At 41.4% G+C, this 23,450-nt stretch overlaps 1 protein-coding gene across 1 annotated transcript; it reads right to left on the reverse strand.

The window, feature by feature from the left end:
• Positions 1 to 2,230: 2,230 nt before the first annotated feature.
• Positions 2,231 to 20,872, reverse strand: EVX1 (even-skipped homeobox 1). Its single transcript, XM_033932866.1, is given in 5 exon segments — positions 2,231 to 2,758; positions 3,385 to 3,623; positions 6,050 to 6,437; positions 6,533 to 6,778; positions 20,801 to 20,872. Coding segments are annotated over 5 exon segments (1,473 nt in total).
• Between the last annotated feature and the right edge of the window lie 2,578 nt (positions 20,873 to 23,450).

The raw sequence follows: 23,450 nt of genomic DNA on the forward strand, positions 1-23,450 counted from the left end.
CCTCTGGAAAAAATTGGAGTTTGGGAGACAATTATCAAAGATCTGATTTTTTGTTTTCAACTATTTATAACCTAAGCTGTTGGAGACATTAAACACTCATTTAATTAACCAAAAATAACAAACTGTATTTAACCAACTCTGAAGAACAAGGGAGCAGAAAATGCGAATGGAAGGATATGTAAAGAACCAGATCTGGAGAAATGTTCATTATCAAAGCTTTTGCATATTCGCTAATTCGAGAGGGGATATGCACCCTGACCAAATAGCAAAATAAAACAGATTTGTTATCTAGTGTACTAGAAATTGAACACCCTCTGAACTGAAATTTTTTTCATATGGTCCATATAAATCTTTGCATTTCAAGGTAAAGCGGAAAATAGTGCAACTTTGAGAAATAGCCCCAGAATAATAAATATTTTTGTTTTTAACAAGCACAATCACATTTATGTGAAATACAGTGTTAAAAAAAAGTGTCTCACTTTTATTGTCAAATGGTAACAATCTGTAACACTATTCGCTGGGTGTCCCTATTCATTCTGTGTAAACAAAGTTAAACTGTAAAAAAAAATAAAAAAAACAAAACACCCCAAAAATCAAAAACACCCACTTAGCACAGCTCAGTATTGTATTTGAAATGTCAGGCTGAAAATCGTGCTTCATTCAGTAACAGACACTTCCAGCCAAATACCAAATCAATCCACTTTGCAATGTGCAATAATAAAGCAATATTTAAAAAATAAAAAAGTCAAAATACTGTAAACAAATTCCCTGAAAACGCATTAACAGTGCAAGAAAGTGAACGAAAAAAGAAAAAAGATGAACCGGTGAAATCCAGGTCTATAAAGCCTAAAAGGATAAACATTGTTGTTGTTTTTTTTGTTTTTTTTTAAGGCAAAACAGAAAAGGAGGCAAATGCATTTGATCCAATTTGCAGACTAGTGATTGTCTGAAGGAGGAGTTCTGTTTTCTAGATCACCTTAATCGCTTCCCTTGGCGGCTTGTTAGTGTCTGGCATAAGGTCTCTGTACAGAGAATATTATTATACATTTGACATTCAAAAATCCTCCTTACATATACATCACTTGTTAATTTCGTCAGTGTGTGCACTTTTTTTTCCAGCAGCTGAGAATAGAGAGGGGCGCTGAAAAGTTCTCAGCCCAACCAACCAACTTCTTAAATTATAAGCTGTTATTTTGCTATTGTAGCTGAAAAGGAGTGTTATCTTATTTCCTTAAGTGCCAATCTACATAAAGGAAATGTTATTTATTTTTTTTTTTTTTGACATTGTTTCAGATTAACCGATTGAACCATATCCACCTCATTCTCTTGGTTGGGCTGAGAACTTTTCAGCACCCGCTTAAGACGTTTGCTATTGTAAAGGAGACGTAGTTATAATCCACATTCTGGTAAAAGCCCTCTCCCCCCACTATAAAATTCTTATCCTGAAGAAGGGGAAGGGAGCAATGAAATATATCATGGTAGGAAAAGGAATATTTTATAAGGACTGAGACGCAGGCAAAAACGTAAAGAATTTAAATGAACCACAAAATATAATATACAGTCAAATTATTATTATTATTATTTTTTTTTAGTAAAAATGAATGTATAATACTGTCGCGTTGCACTTGAAAATCTTTCTTCCTTCCCCACCATTTAAGAATCAGGATAGATCTCTATGATTATTCACACATTATTTCCCTCCCTATGGACAGCATTTCCCTTTTCAAGTATTTCAGATTTTATTTCTTATCCATAGACGATTGTGCATAAGTTTATCGTTTTCTGAGCAGACTTGCCCTCGTGCACGGTACCGTCCAAAGGAAAGACAAAACGATGTCCTCTCAGATAATTTCTACCATTTGAGGTAGAAAGCAGCTAAACTCAATATTTGTCCTCAGGAGATAGAAGTCTGAATAAACTCTTTTTCACATAATCTGTCAGTGGATTTCTTTTCCATCCCATATCTTGGAATATACATTCCCCGAGATAAAAAGTCTGAATAAATTCTTCTTTATACCTATTCTTTGTCACATGTATTTTTCTCTTTCATATCTTGGAATGTACATTCTCCGAATATGAGTTTTGAATTTTAAGTCATTTCCCCTTAAACTGTCCCTTTACAGTTTACATTTAAAAAGGAAAAAAAAACAACCCCAAAACCAAGGACACAAAGTATTTCAACCAGATGCAAACTCGTAAAAGGATGCTGCGCACACCAGAGATGAAGATTTTATCTTGTTAAAGGGACTTCTTCCCTCTGGTCCAAGGATACTGACGAGGCTTTGCTCAACAGAGAAGGTGTGAAAGTGAGAAAAGTATCAGTCCTGGTTGTGGGGGAACAGGTGAATTCTGATCCTGAAGGTCTTTGTGCTAATCCAGTGGAGGGACTAGTGTGGCAAGCCAAACAAGAGCAAGGGCTTCCTCCTGCGCCAAGTCCATGAGCCGGGGATGGATACAGAGAAGGGTGTCTAAAGGCACACAGCAGTTCTGGTCTTGGATACGGATGTGAAAGCACCCTAAAAGTATCCAGTGGTCTTAGTGGGCTACTAAACGGAGCGGCAGCTGAAGCCGAGGCGGTTCCGATGCCCATGTGAGAGTAGTAAGGAAGGGGCAAGTGGGATGGGAAAGGATACGGGAGGTTGCCAGTAGCTGCTGCGTGACTCATCATGTAAGTATAAAAGGCAGGATCAGCAGGATGGGGCCAGGTCATCGCCAGCCGCTGTCTCTTGTCCTTCATCCTACGGTTCTGGAACCACACCTGACAAAAGACAGAGGAGAAAGAAGATTCCATTAACCCCCGCAGATTAAACAGCCATAAATACCAGCGTGGAACACACTGAATTACGCAGGTATTCTGATGGCGCAGACTCTCTAGGTTGAGAAAGTTGCCATCTACGATATCAAATGGTTTTATGACCTAGAACATCACTCTCTTTTTCCTTAGATTCACACAGAAGAATCTATAATGCGCTTGGTTTGAGATTCCCCTCATTGAAACATAAAACACCAATGCAAAGTATAAAGAATTCTTATCTGGGCAGGGTCTACATAACATGCAGGTATATTTGCTACAAGAAAAGTCTTGAAATAATAATAATAATAAAAAAAAAGGTCAGAGTTGAGCAACATTTGTTCTCTACTATTCCGTCATTGGATTTACCTTCCACGTGCCCTATGCTTGAGGATGTAGGCTTAAAATAAAGCTAGATGAAACAGTAGTTCTAGAAATATGGAACCGTTAGCTAATCAGATAAGGAAGTTAGCATATGCCAATTTATGTATTTATATACCGCAATGCCTGGTGGATATGCCACTTGACTACTTCTGAGAAGAGCCCAAACAGCTTAGCCTACGCAGACAGAACACATGAAGCTGGGGTTGTACCTTGATGGTGGTTTCGGGCAGGTTCAAGGCGGCGGCTAACTCACACCTCCGAGGCCTGGACACGTAGTTCTCCCGGTAGAACTCCTTCTCCAGTCGGGCGATCTGCTCACGGGTGAAGGCGGTCCGGTAGCGGCGCATCTGGTCCCCGGCGCAGGCCAACGAGCCCTGGGAGCCGGCGCCGCTCTTGGGGAGCTCCGCTGCGCTCAGGGGGCTACCAGCCATGGCCTCCGAGCACTGCCCTGCACACCACACACAGGCACGTTACACGGCCGTCACGTAGGACGTTATCTGTACAGGTCTATAGGTATTAGGAAGGCATTTTGCACATGCATTTTAGTCATAACTGGTGCACATCAAATAGGCAGCTCACTTTGAGCCCCACGCTCAGCAACCCTGCTCTCTGGGCCTTGCTCCTTGACACACGTCACCTTGAAACATTCTTGGCAGGCAAGGGGCATTTATCATCAACATTTACATCACTTCCTTATACCCCTGCATGCAGATAATATCTATAATCTATGTACACTTAGAATAAATGTGTGCAAAATCATACCCTCGCATTTTTCTTTTCGTACAGGTAGAGATAAGCAATGGTACAATACTTCTATCTATGAAATAAGACAATGTTTATTTTTTTTACCCCAATAGCCCAGTGCTCTCTTTTCAGATATTCAGCATCAAGCATCAAAATCTAGTTCCTTTACCCCTAACCTCTAAAGGTCAACCACCTCTGTGTTGTGGTGGGAGGGAGGTGTGGATATGGGTGCACACACAAACAGAAACCCCCCCTCCCACACATACACACACACACACCAATCCCAAAACTCACTGTCTCCCTTTCACCCTGCTTCTTCGCACCCTGTATCCCCCACATCAGATGCCCTGAGAGGACCTGAATTCTACACCTTTATGTTCCCTAAAAAGGGTCCAGCTATTGGGTGGTCAATCCAAGCAGAAGGAAAATGTGTCCATTACTTTACCTTTGGTCCGGAATTCTTTTCCGTTTCAGGGTCAATAGGTGTTTTCATTCCAATCAAGTGCTTTTGTTGTTGTTTTTAAAGAGGTGCTTATGAAAAACTTGTTTCCTATCATACCGTACTTTTATGAAAGCCATAAAATTCTAGTATAAATGGGTGTACTAGTTAAGTAATGGGCTTTTTTTAAAAAAACATATTTTCCTCTAAGAAAATAAGAATTTGGTGGAGTTTACCTTTTAATGATTTCGATATCATTCTGCACAATGACAGTCGCACAAAACACGCACACACTTCAAAATAAAAAGCACTAAATTAATTTCATAAAATAGAACATCGATGGAACCTTAAGACTCCCCAGATGAGCTTTTTCAATTTGATAACTTTCTAGAGTTCTGATACATTCTTTAGTGATTTCCCTCAGCCTCATATTTACCATGTTTGTCCAAACCTTCTGAATTGGGCCCGAAGAGGTGGAACCAACTAACCAACTTAATTGACTCTCCTGAACTTCCAACTTTTGGAAACAAGATAAGAGAGAGAGAGAGAGAGAGATCTGAGGGAAAGAGGAGGGGAGTTGAATTAAAGGCCTGCATTCTGCATTTTCTTTCAAATGCACCCAAATTTGATTGTGCCCGAGACCAAAGTCTGTTAGAGGGTTGGGACCATTTCCGAGCTGGCGCCACTGAGGCATGGAAGTGACAGGGTAATTTGGGGCTTTTTTAACCAACATGCAAACAGGATCCAGCGGTGCACCTTGACGGCCGGGTGTCCGCGGCTGCGATTTTACGCTCCCTTATAATTACTTCCGTGCTCATCTAGCTTGATTCAGCCGGAAAACAATTCCTTGCCAGGGAGACTCGGAGAGAAATCTTTGATCCTACAATCCCCCTCCCCCAATACACATACACATAAGTGGCGTGCCTTTAAAATACACTGTCATAAGCCAAAGTACAGAATTAAATAATACAATTTCGATTATTCAGGAAAAATGTCTTTGTTTCCTACTTTACTATCAATATGTATTAATAACAGTATATATGACTGCAACAAGCATTAATTAGTGATATATTTCTGCTATAATAAAAGCACTGCTATAGTCTAATAATATCACGTGTCTAAGTATATGTTACACCAGCTCTATATGACATGTTGAGTCTACAGGGGCCGCTGAAGTTTTCAGCCCAGCCAAGAAGAGAATGATGTGGGAGCCATGGAATTTTCAGGTCGTTTCACACTTTTCACGACACTTTTCGTTTCGTTTCGTATCTCTGAAACGAAAAGTGTCACGAAAAGTGTGGAATGAGTGGTGAGTTTCGTGGCTCCCGCATCATTCTCTTCTCGGCTGGGCTGAGAACTTTTCAGCGGCGCCCCCCCCCCCTCCGATTCAACAATGCGTTTACTTGCACCGTGAAACGTTGTGAAGCTTAATTTCGTTTTCAGAAAAGGATTTATTTAAATAAATAAATAAATAAACCAGCAAATAATTCTTATTTCCGGTTGCCCAAAAATGCGAAAAAAAAAGTTATCTGAAAGCCCAGAGCAGGAGTTACAAGCTGGAACCTGAGCTGTCCTGGCAATAGGCAAAGAGCTGGGCACTTAGGAGCTCGGATCCAGGATGAGAATTGGGGGGAGGTGGGCGGGGGAGGTTGTTTTGTTGTTGGGGGGGGGGGGGGAAGGGATTGTTGTACCTTTATTGTGTTGGTAATCGACGCTTCCTGGGGCGCAATCCGGGGTGCAGCTCACCTCGATCTCCTCGTAGAAATCCGATTCGGTGTCCGAATCGCTCTGCTCCTTGGCCGAAGGAGGCTGCTGGCAGGAGGACGGCAGGGCAGCCGCCGATCTGGACTCCTGGCCGGTCCCCGTCAGCGCTCCCGCCTCCTCCCGGCATCTCAACGCGCCCGACCTGGGGCTTAGGCAAGTGGCGGGGATCGATTGGTCCTGCGGCTCCGGAGCCGGGCTTCCCACCGCTTCCGACAAATTGGCCGCTCTCTTGCCAACTAGAGTGCCAAGTTGACTCCCCTCCAGGAACAGCACCATTTGCTTTCTCGTTTCCATTGCGGCCGGCCAAAGCCAGACCTTCCTTCTGTCCTGCGGAGGCGGCAGCCCCGCCGACGAGCCACGGGGGTGGAGGGGGGGGGAGGGGAGGCTGCGAGAGGGATGGGGAGGGTGACCTGGCGAGGCGATGCGCTGGCTCCGCTGCGCCGTACTGGCTCTGGGAGGGATCACCATTGCCCTCTTCTTTCTAAGCTGTCATCCTTAATGGTGCAATCGTCACTGCGATACCACTGCTGACGCCACTCATCGATTGCGAGTGGATAAATAGAAACGTCTGCCACCCTAAAGATGAAAGGAGGGCCCGAGCGAATAGTTAATGGTGCACCTAAAAGTCTACAGCTTGGACGGGGAAGAAAGTGACACTAACAAACCAAAAAAAAAAAAGAGATAGATGCTTACGGAATTAGCCAGGACATGGGGCCTATTGTAACGTCCTGAAAGTATACCTTAGGGAAAGCTCATTTGATGATTAAAGTAATGTTTAGCTGCTTCTCCCCCCCCCCCCCACCCCCCTTTGGTACAGTCTTGATGTAAAATTGATGAGCCAACTACATTTCTTGAAGTGTGAAAACACTCTTAAGCCTCTTCATTTGATGCATTATTTAGTGTTTCCCCCCACGTTTACTGTCGGCGCCCCATTTGGGAAATCTTTTGGTAGCAGCTCAAGGAGAAACCAAGGACTTGCAAATACTTCTGTTTAAGAAATGACAGAGCCCGACCCGGGAACTCAACGCTGGATTTATTAATACAAAACTAGGCGCGCTCTAAGTTCCATACGTGCCTTTTTATGATTTTTTTTGTTTCGCAATGTATTGTATACTGCCTCCCTATTATTTTCTGATTGGTACATAGTTCTGTAGCATTTACGACCATCCTCCCCCCCCCCCCCCCCCCCCCCAGTGTTGGCTTCCTCTTGGAAAGGTGACGTTTGGTGTAATGGTGTTTCTACGTTTCAGAGGCTAGTGGATGCTTTCGATTCTGTGGTATATACTGCTCACCGCTAGAAGAGGCATTTCCAGAAGAAATATTGTATTCTCTGGACTTACGGATTGAGCAACGAATAGGCAGAGACAAAGGGACGAAATGCATCGTATATGAAATATGGGAAATACCGCCCGCTGTATAAAATAGAAGTGGCCTATGTTAAAGAAACTGGGGAGATGGGGTGGTCTCTGCCGACATTCTCATCCTCTCTGTTTCGAAAATAGGACAGTCTCTGTGGAAGTGTATGTAGCAATGATGTATGCTTTTGGGCATATATTGTGTGTATTGATAAAAAAAAAAAAAAAAAAGAGTATAAAGTCATTTGTACTTTAAAACCTGGTTGATTTGATGAAAGAAAAAAAGAATAATTTGTTTACACAGTTTCAAAGAAATATTACTTTGATAGTAACATTTCTATAATTTTTTAAGTATCTTATTGCTTAGTTAACCAAGGTTCCATTCATAATTTTAGTGCCATTTATTCTGGGGTGATAAATTGGTAAATTGTATGGTTTTTGTTTTGTGGGTTTTTTTTCTATTAGAGATAAGTTAAGGTTGGATACAGAACACCTGCTCAAGTTGCGTCACCAATATTGTAACTGAAGTGTCCGGACCATAAAAGAGTCAACGACTGCTATTTTTTTTAAAGTCAGATTTTTGTACGTATTAGATTTACACACAGAGTAATACATTTTGGTGACTGTAAATATTAGAATGAAATACAGTATTTGCAAACGAGGAAAATAGTACAGGAATTACTCAGTAGGAATGTATTAAGCACTTTATGGGCAGATTAAATATTTTTCATTGTCCCTATACAAACAAGTGCTCCAAATTCTGCTTTTCCTCTCCCCCCTTTCAATAAATGTACTTTTATTTTATGGTCCTCAGCTTTAAGAATACATAACTTCCATTTCACACTATGCCCCCATAATATAGACACATCTCGTTAATGATCCAACCAAATATAGCTGTATAGAATCTGAACCTTATCTCCCCATCTCTCCCCAATAGATTTTTAAACATCTTGATCTGTTTATCTTTGCTAGGATATATTATTATATTGTCTTAGAGTATTGTCACTAGGTAACATTTTAAGTCATTATTTTTCTTAAGAAAGACGGCATAATAGCATTTTAAAATGAACACATCTGTTATATATGTGTGTACTATATACTGAACGAGGGGCCGCTGAAAAGTTCTCAGCCCAACCAAGTTGGGGCAGCCTCCATTGAGGGCTATATAAAGTGATTTTCCACTTTTTTTTTTTTTTTAGTTCCCTCAGAAAAATATAGAATGAAAAAAGGTGGAAAATCGCTGGACTAAGTGTATAGCCCTCTGTGGAGACTGCCCCAGCTTTGTTGGGCTGAGAACTTTTAAGCGACCCCTGGTGTGTATGTATATATATATATATATATATATATATATATATATGTGCAGGATTCTGGAGTATTTTGGATTAGAAAGTAGGTTGTTTTATTCCCAGGAGGGCACTTCAATGCTACTCTTTCCAGAGGGGTGCCATCTGGACAGTGAGAGGAATAGATATTAAGCCGTGATGGTGATGTTTGGGCCTGTGCAGGAAATTCGAGGTGTGGGGTGGAGAGGTACCTTAAGGCGGAAATTTCAGAAAACTCGTTAATATACAGTTATGGAAAAATTCTAAATACTTTAAAAAAAAAGGAAAAGAAATAAAGGGGAACCAAAATTCGAAGTGTTTCTTGTATTGTAGTAGGCAAGCAAAGTAGGATAATTTACTTGGCCCTTTGAAACCAGGCAGGGAAGTGACTTAGGATAAGATAGCTTTGGTGTCTTATAGAAACAGGCTATGCCTATCTTGGTTATTATGTTACAGCATTTAGACGATTTTAAAAGATTTCCAGTGGCAGTTAAAACAAACAAACAAAAAATACTGTCGATTGATTCTCATTCAACCTTTTATTTAATTTTTAGGTGATATTAAAAATTGGGAATGATTTTCTTGTTTAGCCACGCCCACCATTCCTAAATGAAGATACTGTTAAGCTTCAGCAAATCCCCCTGCAGACCCTATTCTAGTCAACGAAAAGTGAGCAATGATTAAACGAAAAGGGGAAGCAAAACCAGATTTTTAAAACAGGCATTGTGGGACTCTTATTGAGAAGAAATGTAAATATACCAGCCCTTTTTTGGGGGGGAATAAGGACATTCAATAAAACGGCCATTTCAGCCTTATTTCTCTAGTTTTGGGAATTTTCAAAATGCAAAGATTCGAAAACTCTCCCACCGTCCCACCCCTCTTGTTTTAACCAAAATGTCTTATTTTCCAGGTATCACAATGAGTGAAACCGCTTGTAACAGGTGTGCTACTTTTATCCACTATCACTGGCTTGGGAAAATAAGGCGCTGTTTAATTTATTTTTTCTCAATTTTAGTTTTCCGAGAGAAATATTAGCTGAAGACGCTCGTCTCCACCGTTGGATTAAGGCACTGTGTAGCACAGCCAAGTTAAACGAGAGACATCTTTGAAACACAGGACTAATGAGTACTGTTAACTGTACTTACGTCATTATCACTGTTTTATTAAGGCTATTTTTACTGCACTGTTAGGCGTCAAGGCTTGTTTAATCTGGAAGGAAATAACAGGGGTGTTAGCCTTTAACCTTAGGAGCGTAAAGGCTGTTCGAAACAGTAGGGGAATATAACATGAAGGTGACAATAGCATCATTGCGTTTGTCTTTAGAAGGGGTTTTTAACATGCCACATTTTCGAGACTCCTCACTAGAAAAGTGCAAACTGAACCGTAGCTAATTGTTTTATCTGTCATGGGGAAATCTTTCTGAGCTTGACTGATACATATCCCACGGAAAAACAATACCTGAACACTTTTTCGAATGTGTAATACTGTATATAGCTCATGGTATCCACAAAACCACTGACTCGCTTTGGCTGAATTGTTTCTGTAATATGGTGCTTATGCCATCATAGTCTTGAACTGGGAAAACTGAAGCCATGTAAAATTACTTCAACCATTACCAAAATTAGATTAAAAGGATTGTAACTGAACCACCTATCGAATAGTTTGTTGTATATGTTAACAACCATTTTAGTGTGAAATCTGTTTTATTAAAGTCATCAAAGGCAACAGCCAACAAGAACAAAGCAGGCATGGCACAAACACAATCAACTGGTACAATGGAAAACAAGTCACCCCATCATCCCCCTCCCCTTCCCCACCCTGGAGTAGGTGAATAAAAAACCAGAATAACTCAAGACGTAAAGCAAAGAAATCCAACATCGCAAGCCTACCTAACAGGAGAAGCCCCAAGAAGTGCAACCCAAAAGACAAGAAGTCAGGGCCCTGGACTCTGATGGGTCCTGAAAGAGCAAAGCAAGACCTCCCCCTCCCCCCCCAACACACATCTAAAAGCTACTAAACAGCAAACAAATCATATATGAATAACAGCAGTAACAAAAACAAACAAACCAAATCATTAAAAATGGAGGGGGGGGGAAGGGGGTAAAAAAAGAGGACATGAGGAATGGCCAGAAGAGCTGCATCAGCAGGAAATAAGTTCGGGCTCACAAACCCTTCACAGCTCTAAGCCAATCAAACCTTTAATGTATTAAGAATTAAACTACGAATACGGGGAGACAAGAAATATACATAAGGTCCCCCAAACCTGCAGAAAAAATTTTGATTGACCTAAGGAAGCACACACTCGCTCCCTCTCAAGCAACATCAGAACATGTAGACGGTTACGCCAAGCCCAATAGGACGGAGAACGATCAGAGACCCATTCTCCCCAAATAACCTTCTTAGCCACCAACCCGGCCTTACGCAGAAACAACCTGCCCACCCCAGGCGGGAGCCGAAAAGCTTCAAATTTATCTAATAAGAATCCCACTGGGGCAGCCTAATAAACATTCTAAATAATGAATCACTCATCTCCAAAAAGACTTAACCATGGGTCAGCTCCAAAAAGCATGAAAAAAATCTTGGAGGCAGATTTACATTTCTCACACTGATCCAAGTCCAGAATGGTACAACTGGTAAAATGGTACAACTGGTAAAATACGCACGATGCAAGACCCGGAATTGACATTCCCGGAGATCTGCAGATATAGATAGGAACTGGATCTGAGAAATAAGACAACCTATATTGAGAACGGCCGGCTACAGCCCCAATTCCAGCACCCAATGAGCACACAAGGTCTCCCAAGACCGGGCAAACTTCTTATCTACAAAATAGAAAGTATTTAAAAGAAACACAACTCTGCATTTTCAAGACATGGCAATTTTCAGTTTTGCAATGAAATATCCATTTAGGGAAACACTTAGGGCTCCTTTTACTAAGCTGCGCTAGCAGTACATTGCCATGTGTGCTACACGCTAACTCCTCCATAGAGCTGGCATTAGTATTTTTTGTGTAGCATGGGGTTAGCACACGCTAATCTTTAGCGCGCGCTAAAAACGCTAGCGCAGCTTAGTAAAAGGAGCCCTTAAAATCATGACCACAGCAACTAGGACCATTTATGTATCTGCACACCAGAAAGATAAAAACATTGATGCAGGATTTGTGTGTGTGTGTGTGTGTATGCAAAGAAAGAAAGAGGTGTGGTGGGGAGAGAGAGGGGGCAAGATTACCATTCTATAGTCTAAACATTGACCCCCCAAACCCCCTTCTGTTTTCTTCTAAAGATTTTATTTTGTGAGGTTATTTCCAGGGGAAGCCTTCTGATAGGGAAATCAATATCTGTTTTCCCTCTGAAGCTCATTAATAAGTATCTACATATTAGTCAGATAGATCTGAATATTGTTGGTGAATGGTGATGGATTGCCTTTCGAAAAGACAACATTTCTTTCTACTCGTCTGGTGTTCTAGCAGTTCATGATTAATTCCTCTTATAGGGTCTCAGGCTAGCACCCATTTTAGTATATTCCTATCTTGTCATACTGGAGGATATTTGGTGATGATTTATTTTAGATTAAACATTCAAAAATATTATAAATATATGTTTATAAACTTATATATTCAATTTTCTATACTGTTCTCCCAGGGAGCTCAGAATGGTTTACATGAGTTTATTCAGGTATTCAAGCATTATTCCCTGTCTGTCCTGGAGGGCTCACAATCTCTCTAAGGTACCTGGGGCAATGGAGAGGGGGGATTAAGTGACTTGCCCATGGTCACAAGGAGCAGCGAGGTTGTAGCTTTAACCACTGTGCCACACTAGAAATCAAAATGTAATAAAAGTGAGCCAATATAGAACAATGAAGCCATTGTGACATCACTGATGAGGCTGACTCTTAGGCACTGGTGGAATGAGGCATTATGATGTCACAATACTACCATGTTTCTCCAAAAATAAGACACTGTCTTATATTAATTTGGGGCCTGAGAAAGGCACTAGATCTTATTTTCGGGGATGCCTTATTTTTTTCATGTAATGATCATCTCTTCTCCAGCCCAATTCTTCCTATTTCCTTTCTTTCATCCATCCCCTTGTGCAGCATCTTTCCTCCCCTCTCATCCATCCCCTTGTGCAGTATCTTTCTAGCCCTCCCTCCCATCCCTTGTACAGCAGAACCATTGCAGGTTCTATTCCTCCCTTCCTCCCATCCCCCCGTGTAGCATCTTTCTATCCCCCCTCTGCTGCCCGACCCATCTCTCCCTCCCATCTGAACTGCGAGACAGGAATATCTTATAACAAATCAGCAGAGTCGGCACTCAGCATGCTGATGACATCATCATCAAAGGAACACCCAGGAGATAGAAGGCTGCGAAGCAGCCTGTGTAGATTGGTGCCGAATGCCAACGCTGCTGGTTTGTTATAAGGTATTGTAGTAAGATTTATGGTTGTACTAATCAGTTACATAAACAAATACGTGCCTGTTTTAGTTTTCTAGGGAAGACCATAATATCTCATCCAGGTTCATCAAGCTTTGCCTACTTACACGACACAGAGACCCAGTCTATGAGAAATACTTTATTATGAAAATAGAAAAATATAATTCATAAGCCAGCAGCAATAACTAATTATTGTTCACATAATATCCGAATACATATATGAAACTCAGTACATAATTATCACACCACACTTGTTAGATAAATGAGTAAAACTAATTCTTACACTCTAAATAATTCCTTATAATAATAATTCCTGAATAGCAGCAACTAAAAATATAGCTTATCGCCCTGAATAACTTTACATCTCCTTATCCCGAACCACAATAGAATTCTTTTATCTAACCCCAGCTGATAAGATAGATAAGTTCCTTATTCTCACCATCCAATTAGGTTAGGTGAAAGGGAAGACGTCTTCTACTCAGCACTGAAGATAAGAATTCTCTTGGTACAGGAACAAGAGTCCGTTAGTCACTGGAACAGCTGTAAATTAGGTTGGCAGCAAAGGTTTCCTTTATGTGATGGAATCCAGATCTGTTTAAAAGTCCGGCTCTCTCTCTCTCAGGCAGAGAGTCACAAGAGGTAACTTTCCAGGTCTTAATTATTATAGAAGATGTGCAGAAAACACCTATGATAAGATGCGAGCTCCCTCACATCCTAACACAGACTAAATTAATAATTAGCACATTTCACTTGGATCTCGTCAGATGACTTCTCCGGACCAATCCAGAAACATAACTTAGATGAATAGCCTTTCTGTATAGAGTCTCATACAGGCTGAAACAGAGGCGCCTTCGTTACATAAGACCAGCACATGAGCCATGACTCCCCCAAGATTCACACAGGCTGAGCATGTAGGCATAGCTGGATGTCCTTGATGGAATACAGTTCTGGTACATACCCAGAATGTATTAGGCATCATAACAGCAAAGATGTTTTCTTCTTTCTCTTCTTGCATTCATGGTTCATGCTGGAAAGATTTCTTGCAGACAATGGTTCAGGCTTGATGATGTCAGAGAGGCCTAACCTTCAGGTGCAAATAAGGAAACACCCCTACAGTATTCCTGTCTCGTGGTTTGGATGGTAGGTAAAGATGGGTCAGAGGTGGGGGGAGGGGTTGCATGGCAGCAGTGGGGGGAAGTGCTGCCGCTGCTGTCAGTGACTAGGGCTTATTTTCAGGGGTAGGGCTTATATTAAGTCCTACCCTGAAGATCATGCTAGGGATTATTTTGGGGGTAGGTCTTATTTTCGAGGAAACACAGTAGCTCTGGTTATCACAGGCTGAAGCTTTTCATACTATTTATTCAATTTTCTATAGTGTTCTCCCAGGGGAGTTCACTATATATAGGTACTTAACCATTTTTCCTGTCGGTCCTGGTGGGCTCACAATCTCTCTAATGTACCTGGGGCAATGGGGGATTAAGTGACTTGCCCAGGGTCATAAGGAGCAGTGTGGGTTTGAACCCACAACCTCAGGGTGTTGAGGCTGTAGCTTTAACAACTGCACCACACTCTCCCCTGTGCACATTTACTTTCAGTGCTTATTAAGGACTGCATTTGGTAAATGGCACCGAAATGTGGGTGCTGAAAAAACATGTGGTAAACACTATTGTATAAACAGTGCTCAAATTGGGGCACAATTTATAAGACAGCGCTTAGAGCTGGATTCTGCAACCGGTGTCTGTGTTGCCTTGCCCTCTAAACCTGGAGCCGGTCGCATTGTCATTAATGTACTAGCGCCGGTTGCAGAAAAGTAGGTGTCAAAAATGTAGGCCAGGGTTTCCAAGACCTATATTTTTGGCGCCTATCTTTCATGTGAATCATGCCTTTGAATGCGCTTCACAATGCCTAACACCACTTCTGGCATTAGCCACACCTACAGTGGCTTTAGGCGTTGTAAAATGCTCAGTCAATAAGTATCTCATGTCTGTGCCCTTCTCTGTGGATGGGCAGACTGGATGGGCAATTGGCCTTTATCTGCCATCATGTTTCTAATAAGTCCTAATAACAAGATTATGAATACCTCTTTGAGATTAAATGGGTTAGACCACCCAATTAATTCTACCATCAAAATCATGGGTGTCATCTTGGACTGAAGCTTGACTTTTGAAGATCACACTAACTCTCAGGTTAAAAAATGTTTTTTCACTTTAAGGAAACTTTGTACCATTAAACACTATTTTGACTTCTCTTTTCGACTGCTGGTTCAATCTTTGATCTTAAGTATCTTAGACTTTTGCAATATTATATACTTGAGTCCATCTCATCTACGGTCTCAAGAAATCAGATCATGTAAGCCTATATTACAAAAAACTACACTGGCTGCCTGTGGAAGCAAGGGTTATTTTTAAGTTTGCTTGCCTTTGCTTCAAAACCATAACAAGTTCATCCCCAATCTATTTCATTATTTTGACTTTCCAGGCACAACTTGTACACGCAGGCCCTGATTCTCCAAAAGTGCGTCCTGATTTTAGGCAGCTGTAGGTGTCCTACAGCTGTCTAATCAGCCAATCGGGATGCACGTTTTAAAAAAACAAATGCTCCCCAGGCAGGCCGCCTATATTGAAGGCGAGGTCCGCAAGACACCTAGGCCCTGATTCTGTATAGGACGCCCGGGAGAGGCGTCCTATTCAGAATCGGCCTAAACTAAACCCTGATTCTGTAACCGGCATCCATGTTACAGACGCTGGTTAGAGAATCGGGTTAGATTAGACACGGCCCGCTACACTTATCGCGGCAAGGGATCTCTCTGCCGCTATAAGTATAGCGGGCCGCGGCCTGTCCGATCGCTGGCAGGAGGGTGCCCAATCCCTCCTGCCCGAAGACGCACCCCCCCCCGACACTACCGACCGCCCCCCCCCGACACTACCGACCGCCCCCCCCGACATTACTGATCTCCCCCCCGACAATATCGATCGCTGGCAGGAGGGTACCCAAGACGCACCCCCCCCAGCGCTAACAACCCCCAAACCTCCACTCCACCAAACCTGTTCTTACGGCCAGATGGGTCTTGCACGTCCAGCCGGCAGGCACGCCTCGTCGAAATGAGGCGGGCCCGCCTCTTCCCAGCCCAACCCGCCGAAGCCTAAGGCCTGATTGGCCCAGGCTCTAGAAGCCTGGACTAATCAGGCCTTAGGCATAGCGGGTCCGCCCATCCCCACTTAATCTAAGGCCTGATTGGCCAATCAGACATTAGACTTAGTGGGGATGGGCGGACCCGCTATGCCTAAGGCCTGATTGGTCCAGGCTTCTAGAGCCTGGACCAATCAGGCCTTAGGCTTCGGCGGGTTGGGCTGGGAAGGGGCGGGCCCGCCTCATTTCGACGAGGCATGCTGGCCGGCTGGACGTGCAACACCCATCTGGCCGTAAGAACAGGTTTGGTGGAGGGAAGGTTTGGGGGTTGTTAGCGCCGGGGGGGTGCGTCTTCGGGCAGGAGGGATTGGGCGCAGCCTGTCCGATCCTGCCAGCAATCGGACAGGCCGCGGCCCGCTATACTTATAGCGGCAGAGAGATCCCTTGCCGCGATAAGTATAGTGGCCGCGTCTACTTACAATGTAGACCAGCATTTTGCTGGCCTACATTTTAAGCTTCTCTTCTACTAGGGAGACGCGTAGGGCCGCCTAGGTTCGCCTAAGGCCCGCCTAAGGCCCTTAGACGAGCTTAGGCATCTTGCGGATCTTCCTAGGCTCCCGGAGGTGCCTTCAGGCCTGCCTGGGGAGCATTTGTTTTAAAAAAACGTGCATCCCGATTGGCTGATTAGACAGCTGTAGGATGCCTACAGCTGCCTAAAATCGGGACGGCACTTTGGAGAATCAGGGCCGCAGTGCCTACTTGTTCACTTTCCCTCCTTGAAGGGCTGTATCTACAAGAGATTCCTCGATAGAACACTATCATTCCAAGCAGGCAAATGGAATAAATGTTTAACCAATTTTATCTAAACCGCACTTTCTTACCAAACTTTTAGGAAGTCAATCAAAACTTATCTCTTTGACAAATTTCTCTGACTCCATTTCTATCATGATGTACTTCTAAAACACTTCCAGGAAAAATTGATATATCTTACCATGTTAGTGTAATTTTGAAAGTTCTTTATAATATCACTGTCTGTATACAGTCTCTTTCTCTGTAAACCGCTCTGAACAGTTTGTGGTATTGCGGTATAAAAAAATTAAATTATTATTATTTCTATGTAACTCCAGACTCCATCCCTTCTGCCTTGGAACAAGCTGCCCGAATCCCTACAGCGGGCTTCGTCTCTGACAGTGTTCAAGGCCAAGTTAAAAGCCCACCTCTTTGAGAGTGGCTAAATAGGCACAAATTTCTTTTTTTTTAATATAAACTATTAATTTTCAAAACTTCAATAGTGCAATACAACAAATGTAACAAATAATTATACAATAAAAGCACATTCAGCTTACACATGTTCACAATCAACCATTTTCCTCCCACCCACCTACCCAATGATTATTCAATAAAACACAAAAACATATATTACCGCAAAAACCTTACCCCATTCAAAATACTGATATCTTCCCATCCACTCCAAGTGTAAGTATTTAAAAATCAATTTATAACAGAAATACCCCCCTCACCCACCCTTCCCTGGATATGTACCACAGTAACAAAAACTGACTCACATTCAATAATCAATTATAATGAGGTAATATACGATGTCAATGGGCCCCATATCAATTTAGATATATTACCATGTCCCAAATTCTCAGTGTTCATCCTTTCACTTCTATAACTAGAGCAAAGACTTACTCACCAGAATGAAAAATTTAAACGATCAAAGTTCTTCCAGTTTTGGGTGATCATCTGGATAGCTATAGAGGGCTTAACATGTACCACAAATGACGGCCTCATATGTTAGAGGAATTGATGATTCCAAAATGTTATTAATTCTACCCCATATTGACCTCCAAAAGCTAAGTATCAAAGGCCAATAGAACAACAGATGATCCAGTGTTCCAATGTCTAAATGACAATGCCAGCATCTATTAGATTTGGAACTATCTAACTTGTACAACTTAACAGGGGTCCAAAAAGATCTATGTAACAGAAAAAAACATGTTTGTCTCATAGATGCTGACGCTGTACATTTCATCCTCCAAGTCCAAATTCGTGCTCCAAATGTCACGAAGACCATTTTTTGTTTTTTTATTCAAGAACTCAGATATCAATTTATACCACCTGGCAGCCTGATGTCCTCCTAACAAATCTGTCTGGAAGGAAAGGATCTGCAGACTATAATAATTTTTTAGATTTTGCCAATCAGGGAACCCCTTCTGATTGGCTTACTTCAACTGCAACCATTTATAGTTTTGAGAGTTAGCTATACCAGATTTTTGTTGCAGTTGTGAAAACTCAAGCATTTTTCCATTTGAGATAACATCATTAAGTGTTCAAATCCCTGCTTGCATCCATTGCTTCCAATGAAATTCACATATCAGTCCATATGGTTAAACTCCAAGTAGGCACAAATTTCTGCAAAGATTTTGGGATTTGCTGAATGAAATAAGAAGTTTTTTGAAGGAGAGGGGAGAAGACCAAGCAGAGTTGGAAGATGAGGAGTGGTTATGTGATCTTGCATTTCTCGCTGACTTTACAGGCAAACTAACGGCCTCTTTTACAAAGTCTCACTAGCGGCTGTCGTGTGGTAACAGCCCCGAAGCCCTTTAAATCTCAATGGGCTTCGGGGCCGTTAGCGCAGCGCAGCCACTAGCGTGGCTTTGTAAAAGAGGCTGTAAGTGATATGAACCTTGATCTACAAGGTAAAAACAAATGCATTGGCGAGATGATGAGTTTCATCCTGCAAGAGCAAATTTGAGCTAATGATGACTGACCTTACAAACAACACTTTTGATCATTTTCCTAATACGCAGGACCATCTAGGCCAATATCTTAATTTTGTTTTTCAGAACGAGAAGTATGACAGAAATTTGTTCTGTTATCCAGGAATTCGAAAATAGATTCTGTGACTTCCAAAAAATTGGAACAGTTGTGGAGTACTTGTCATACCCATTCAAAGTAGATGTGGACATTAAAGAAACTTCAGCTGCTATCAGTAAAAATTACTCAGTGAACAAGCCATCTATTGAAAACAAAATATTAACCCTTAAAAATGACATTTTTCTCAAGACCCATGCTGAGCAAGAATCGTTTTGGAAGCTAGTGCCTAGAGACAAATTTCCCAACTTGAGAAGATGCAGTGAAGATGTACACTCCTGTTTAGGTTCAACTTATTTGTGCGAATCTGCGTTTTCCCATCTGAAAATGACAAAGAGTACATAACATTTCAACATGACAGATGAACATCTCCAGGATTCCCTAAGACTGGCCCTCAAGCAACATTCACCCAACTTCAAAAAGCTGGTGGATGAAATGCAGGCTCAGACATCTCACTAATGAGCAAGAGCGAAATATTAAAGATTGTGCAAAATCAGCCTGGATCAATACTCGACCTAATTTTAACACAAATTACTCAATAAAAGTTAAAGAAAGTTATTAGTCAATACAACTTTAAGAAAAAATGTACTTTCCATTTCCCCTTGCAGTTTTTACTGGATCTTCGTCTCTCTGTTTTGTTTTTGCTTAATTTGCTTAACAGCTGATCACATCCAAGTAAATGACAGAAGGTGCATGAAAAATTTTTTTGGGGGGGAAACCAACTTTATTGGGTTAAAATTTAATTTGAAACTTAATTTTCATGGTGGTAGATCACCGGCACTTTTGGCCGGAAAAAGTAGATCACAACCTGTTCGAAGTTGGACATGCCTGCTCTAGGGTATTGTGTTCAGTTCCGGTTGCTGAATCTTCAAAATGATATAGCGGAATTAGAAAAGGTTTAAAGAAGAGTGACCAAAATGATAAAGAGGAGGGATCTCCTGTATTAGAAAATGCTCTTTACCTTGGAAAAGAGATGGCTGACTAGTACAGAACGGGTAAAAGTGAAGCAATTTTTTACCCTTTAAAAAAATGCAAAGACTAGGGGACACTCAGGCTCGGATTCTCTACACAGCACAAGTTTCAAGTTTCTTTACTTTTGATATACCGTCTATCAAAATAAGTGTCTAAACGGTGTACAATATATAAAATTGCAACAAACAATTAAAATAAATAAATAAAAGCAATATTTTAACAAATAATTTTTTTAAAAAACCCTAGACGAATTTAGGTTAACGTACATGAAACAGAGGGAAAGTAGGGGAGGGAAGGATTGTTTAAAATACATCAAAGTAAAATTAGTAAAAAAGGGATGGTAAATGGGGAGTGGTAAAAACATTAGGATGGGAATCACTTCAGAGGAAGTTTTAGATGTTTCAAAGCTTCACTAAGATTATGGGATTAAGAGACGAAAGCTGATATTAAAGAGTAAAGACATCTTTAAAGAGGAAAGTTTTTTAGGCACCGAATGGCACCCAAGCTCAGTGAAAAATACAATTTAAATGACATTTTTCACTGATTTTCAATGTGCCTACTGGCACCTAAAAAACTGGTGCAGAATCGTACCTCCATAGGTGCTTTACAGTGCCTAATGTCACTGTAGGCATGGCTAATGCCGGAAGTGGCGTTGTGCGCCATAAAGCGCTTATGGAGGCACAATTCACATCAAAGGTAGGTGCCGGAAATGCAGGCCTACATTTCTAGCACCTGTCTTTGCCGGGGTACAGTTCTCTAACCGTCGCGGTCGCGTGATTGACATGCGATTGGCGACTGTTTTTTAAAGTGGCTGCCAACAACAGAGCCAGTTAGACAATTCGGGCCTCAATTAAGTTACGTGGAAATACCTTTAAAACAAATAGAAACATGTTGTCACTCGTGTTAAGATCTGGAACTCGTTGCAAGAGGATGTGGTAACAGCAGATAACGTAGATGGGTTTTATAAAGGTTTGGACAAATTCCTGGAGGAAAAGTCCATACTCTGCTATTGAGACAGGCATAGGGGAAGCCACTGCTTGCCCTGGGGTTGGTAGCATGGCATGCCAGGTAGTTGTGACCTGGATTGGCCACTGTGGAAACAGGATACTGGGTTAGACGGACCTTTAGTTCATATGTAAGCTGTGCATGCCATTGCAGATTAGCGCTTAGGCATCCTGCTAGCACTTTCACTGCTAAGAGTTTGTTGACATATGTAAATGCTAGTATTCTATACATTTACAAGTGCAAGGGGTGCTTACATTGGGTGCCTAGATCATAGAATTGACTTTCACATGCTTTTACAAAGTTTATCCCTGGATTCTATATATGATGTTTAAAACAGTGCACCATATCAGTCCTAGTCTCTATTTGTGCATGCAACTTCATTGGTAAATGAGCAGTAAATGAGCAATAATGGGCACTAATAATCTTTATTTTTTTTCTTCAAATTCTTTATTCATTTTTCATCTTACAACAAGTACACAATATTACATCATTTAAAACTTTTACACATCACTTGAATTTCTTTCTATTGTCATCGTAAATACATAAATTTATTCCCTCCCCACCCACCCTTCCTACAAAAATTTCAATCAAAAATATCATATAATCAATTATTAGCACTGCTTGGTAACAATTAAAATTTACATATGCATTTTCCTAGTTGGGATTCCATGAACATGTGCACATCAATTTTCCACATGGATCTGAAAAGTGAGCATGGCCATGAGAGGGGCACAGGTGGATCAGGGGCATTTATAGAAATTGGGTGCAGTGGTATAGAATATGGCAGATCCGCACCTAATTAAGGCAGAGGATTTACATCATGCTTCAGCTGGTGTAAGTCCTTGCACTGAAAACTAGGTATGGATCCTGGCACAAGGGCCCGGATTCTATAAACAGGCGCCTTAAGTTAGGCGCTGGAAGGCATCCTACCAAGTTGAAAATACCAAGAAAAAATGTTCTTAAAAGACAAAATTTAGGCACCTACTGGTACCTAAAAAATGGTGCTGGAACTGCGCCTATGGACTACTACTACTATTTATCACTTATATAGCACTGAAAGGCGTATGCAGCACTGTACATATTAATGTTTACTAGACGGTCCCTGCTCAGAAGAGCTTACAATCTAACTTGGACAGACAGACATGACATATAGGGTTGGAGGATGCAGAACCCTAGGTGAGAAGAGTTAAGAGTTGAAAGCACCTTACACATGTGTGCAAAATGATTTCCGCTGCCCCTTCATCAAGAGGAAGCTTGAAAAGCCGTCTTTGAAGTGATCTTCCGTGAACTGAATTTACAATTTTGAAAGTGATGTCCATGACAGTCTTTGTATTGAGTCTCTTGCTTGCCAAAACTTTCTGATGAATGATGCAGTGGTAAGAAAGGAAATCTGGGAACTCGTAATGCTGTCTACAGAGGGCTTTGAAACCCTTAACCTCACCTGCCATTGCTCTTGCTCCATCAGTAGTGATGGAAACAAGTCTATGCAATGGAAGATTACACTTTGTCACAAAAGAATGGAAAGAACTGAATATTTCTTGACCAGTAGTTCTCCCTTTTAAAGAAATCATTCCAAGTAGTTCTTCTTTAACAATGAAGTCTTCACAAACCATCTGGATAAAGACCAGTAACTGGGCTATGTCTCTTATGTCTGTAGATTCATCCAGTTGGAGTGAGAAAGCAACACAATTTGAAACATCCTCCAGCAATTGTTCAGTTGTGTCTCCATACATCTTTTCTATTCGCTGCACAACGGTGTTTCATGACAATTGTACATCTTGCATAGCAGCTATGATCTCTTTCTTATTTTTAAATCCTTCAAAAATATTGTCAGCTGCTTCAAAAAAACAATCTTTTACAAACTCCCCTTCAGTGAAAGGTTTGCATTTCTTTGCGATCAGCTTGCTGACCTTGAAGGATGCTATGGTTGCATTGACCGAATGAGACTTTGGCTTCGCCATCAACTGTTGTTGAGTAGCCAATTTTGATTTAAGTTCTTTGAGCTTCAGTCTACGAATTTCACTTTTGGGTGGAAAATCAGCATCAAACTTATTGCTATGCAGAGCCTTATAATGACGTTACAGATTAGAAAATGACACGGTGACAAAATTCATCACCGTTCCCATTCCTGCGGATAACCGCGGGAAACCATCTTCATATCATTCTTTAAGGAGCGAGGGAAGAATCAGAATATGAATGGCCACAACCATTGACCCTCAAGCTTTGCTTTGAAGAA

Source organism: Geotrypetes seraphini, chromosome 2 (genome assembly GCF_902459505.1).
Source record: "Geotrypetes seraphini chromosome 2, aGeoSer1.1, whole genome shotgun sequence".
NCBI classification, from domain to species: Eukaryota; Metazoa; Chordata; class Amphibia; order Gymnophiona; family Dermophiidae; genus Geotrypetes; species Geotrypetes seraphini.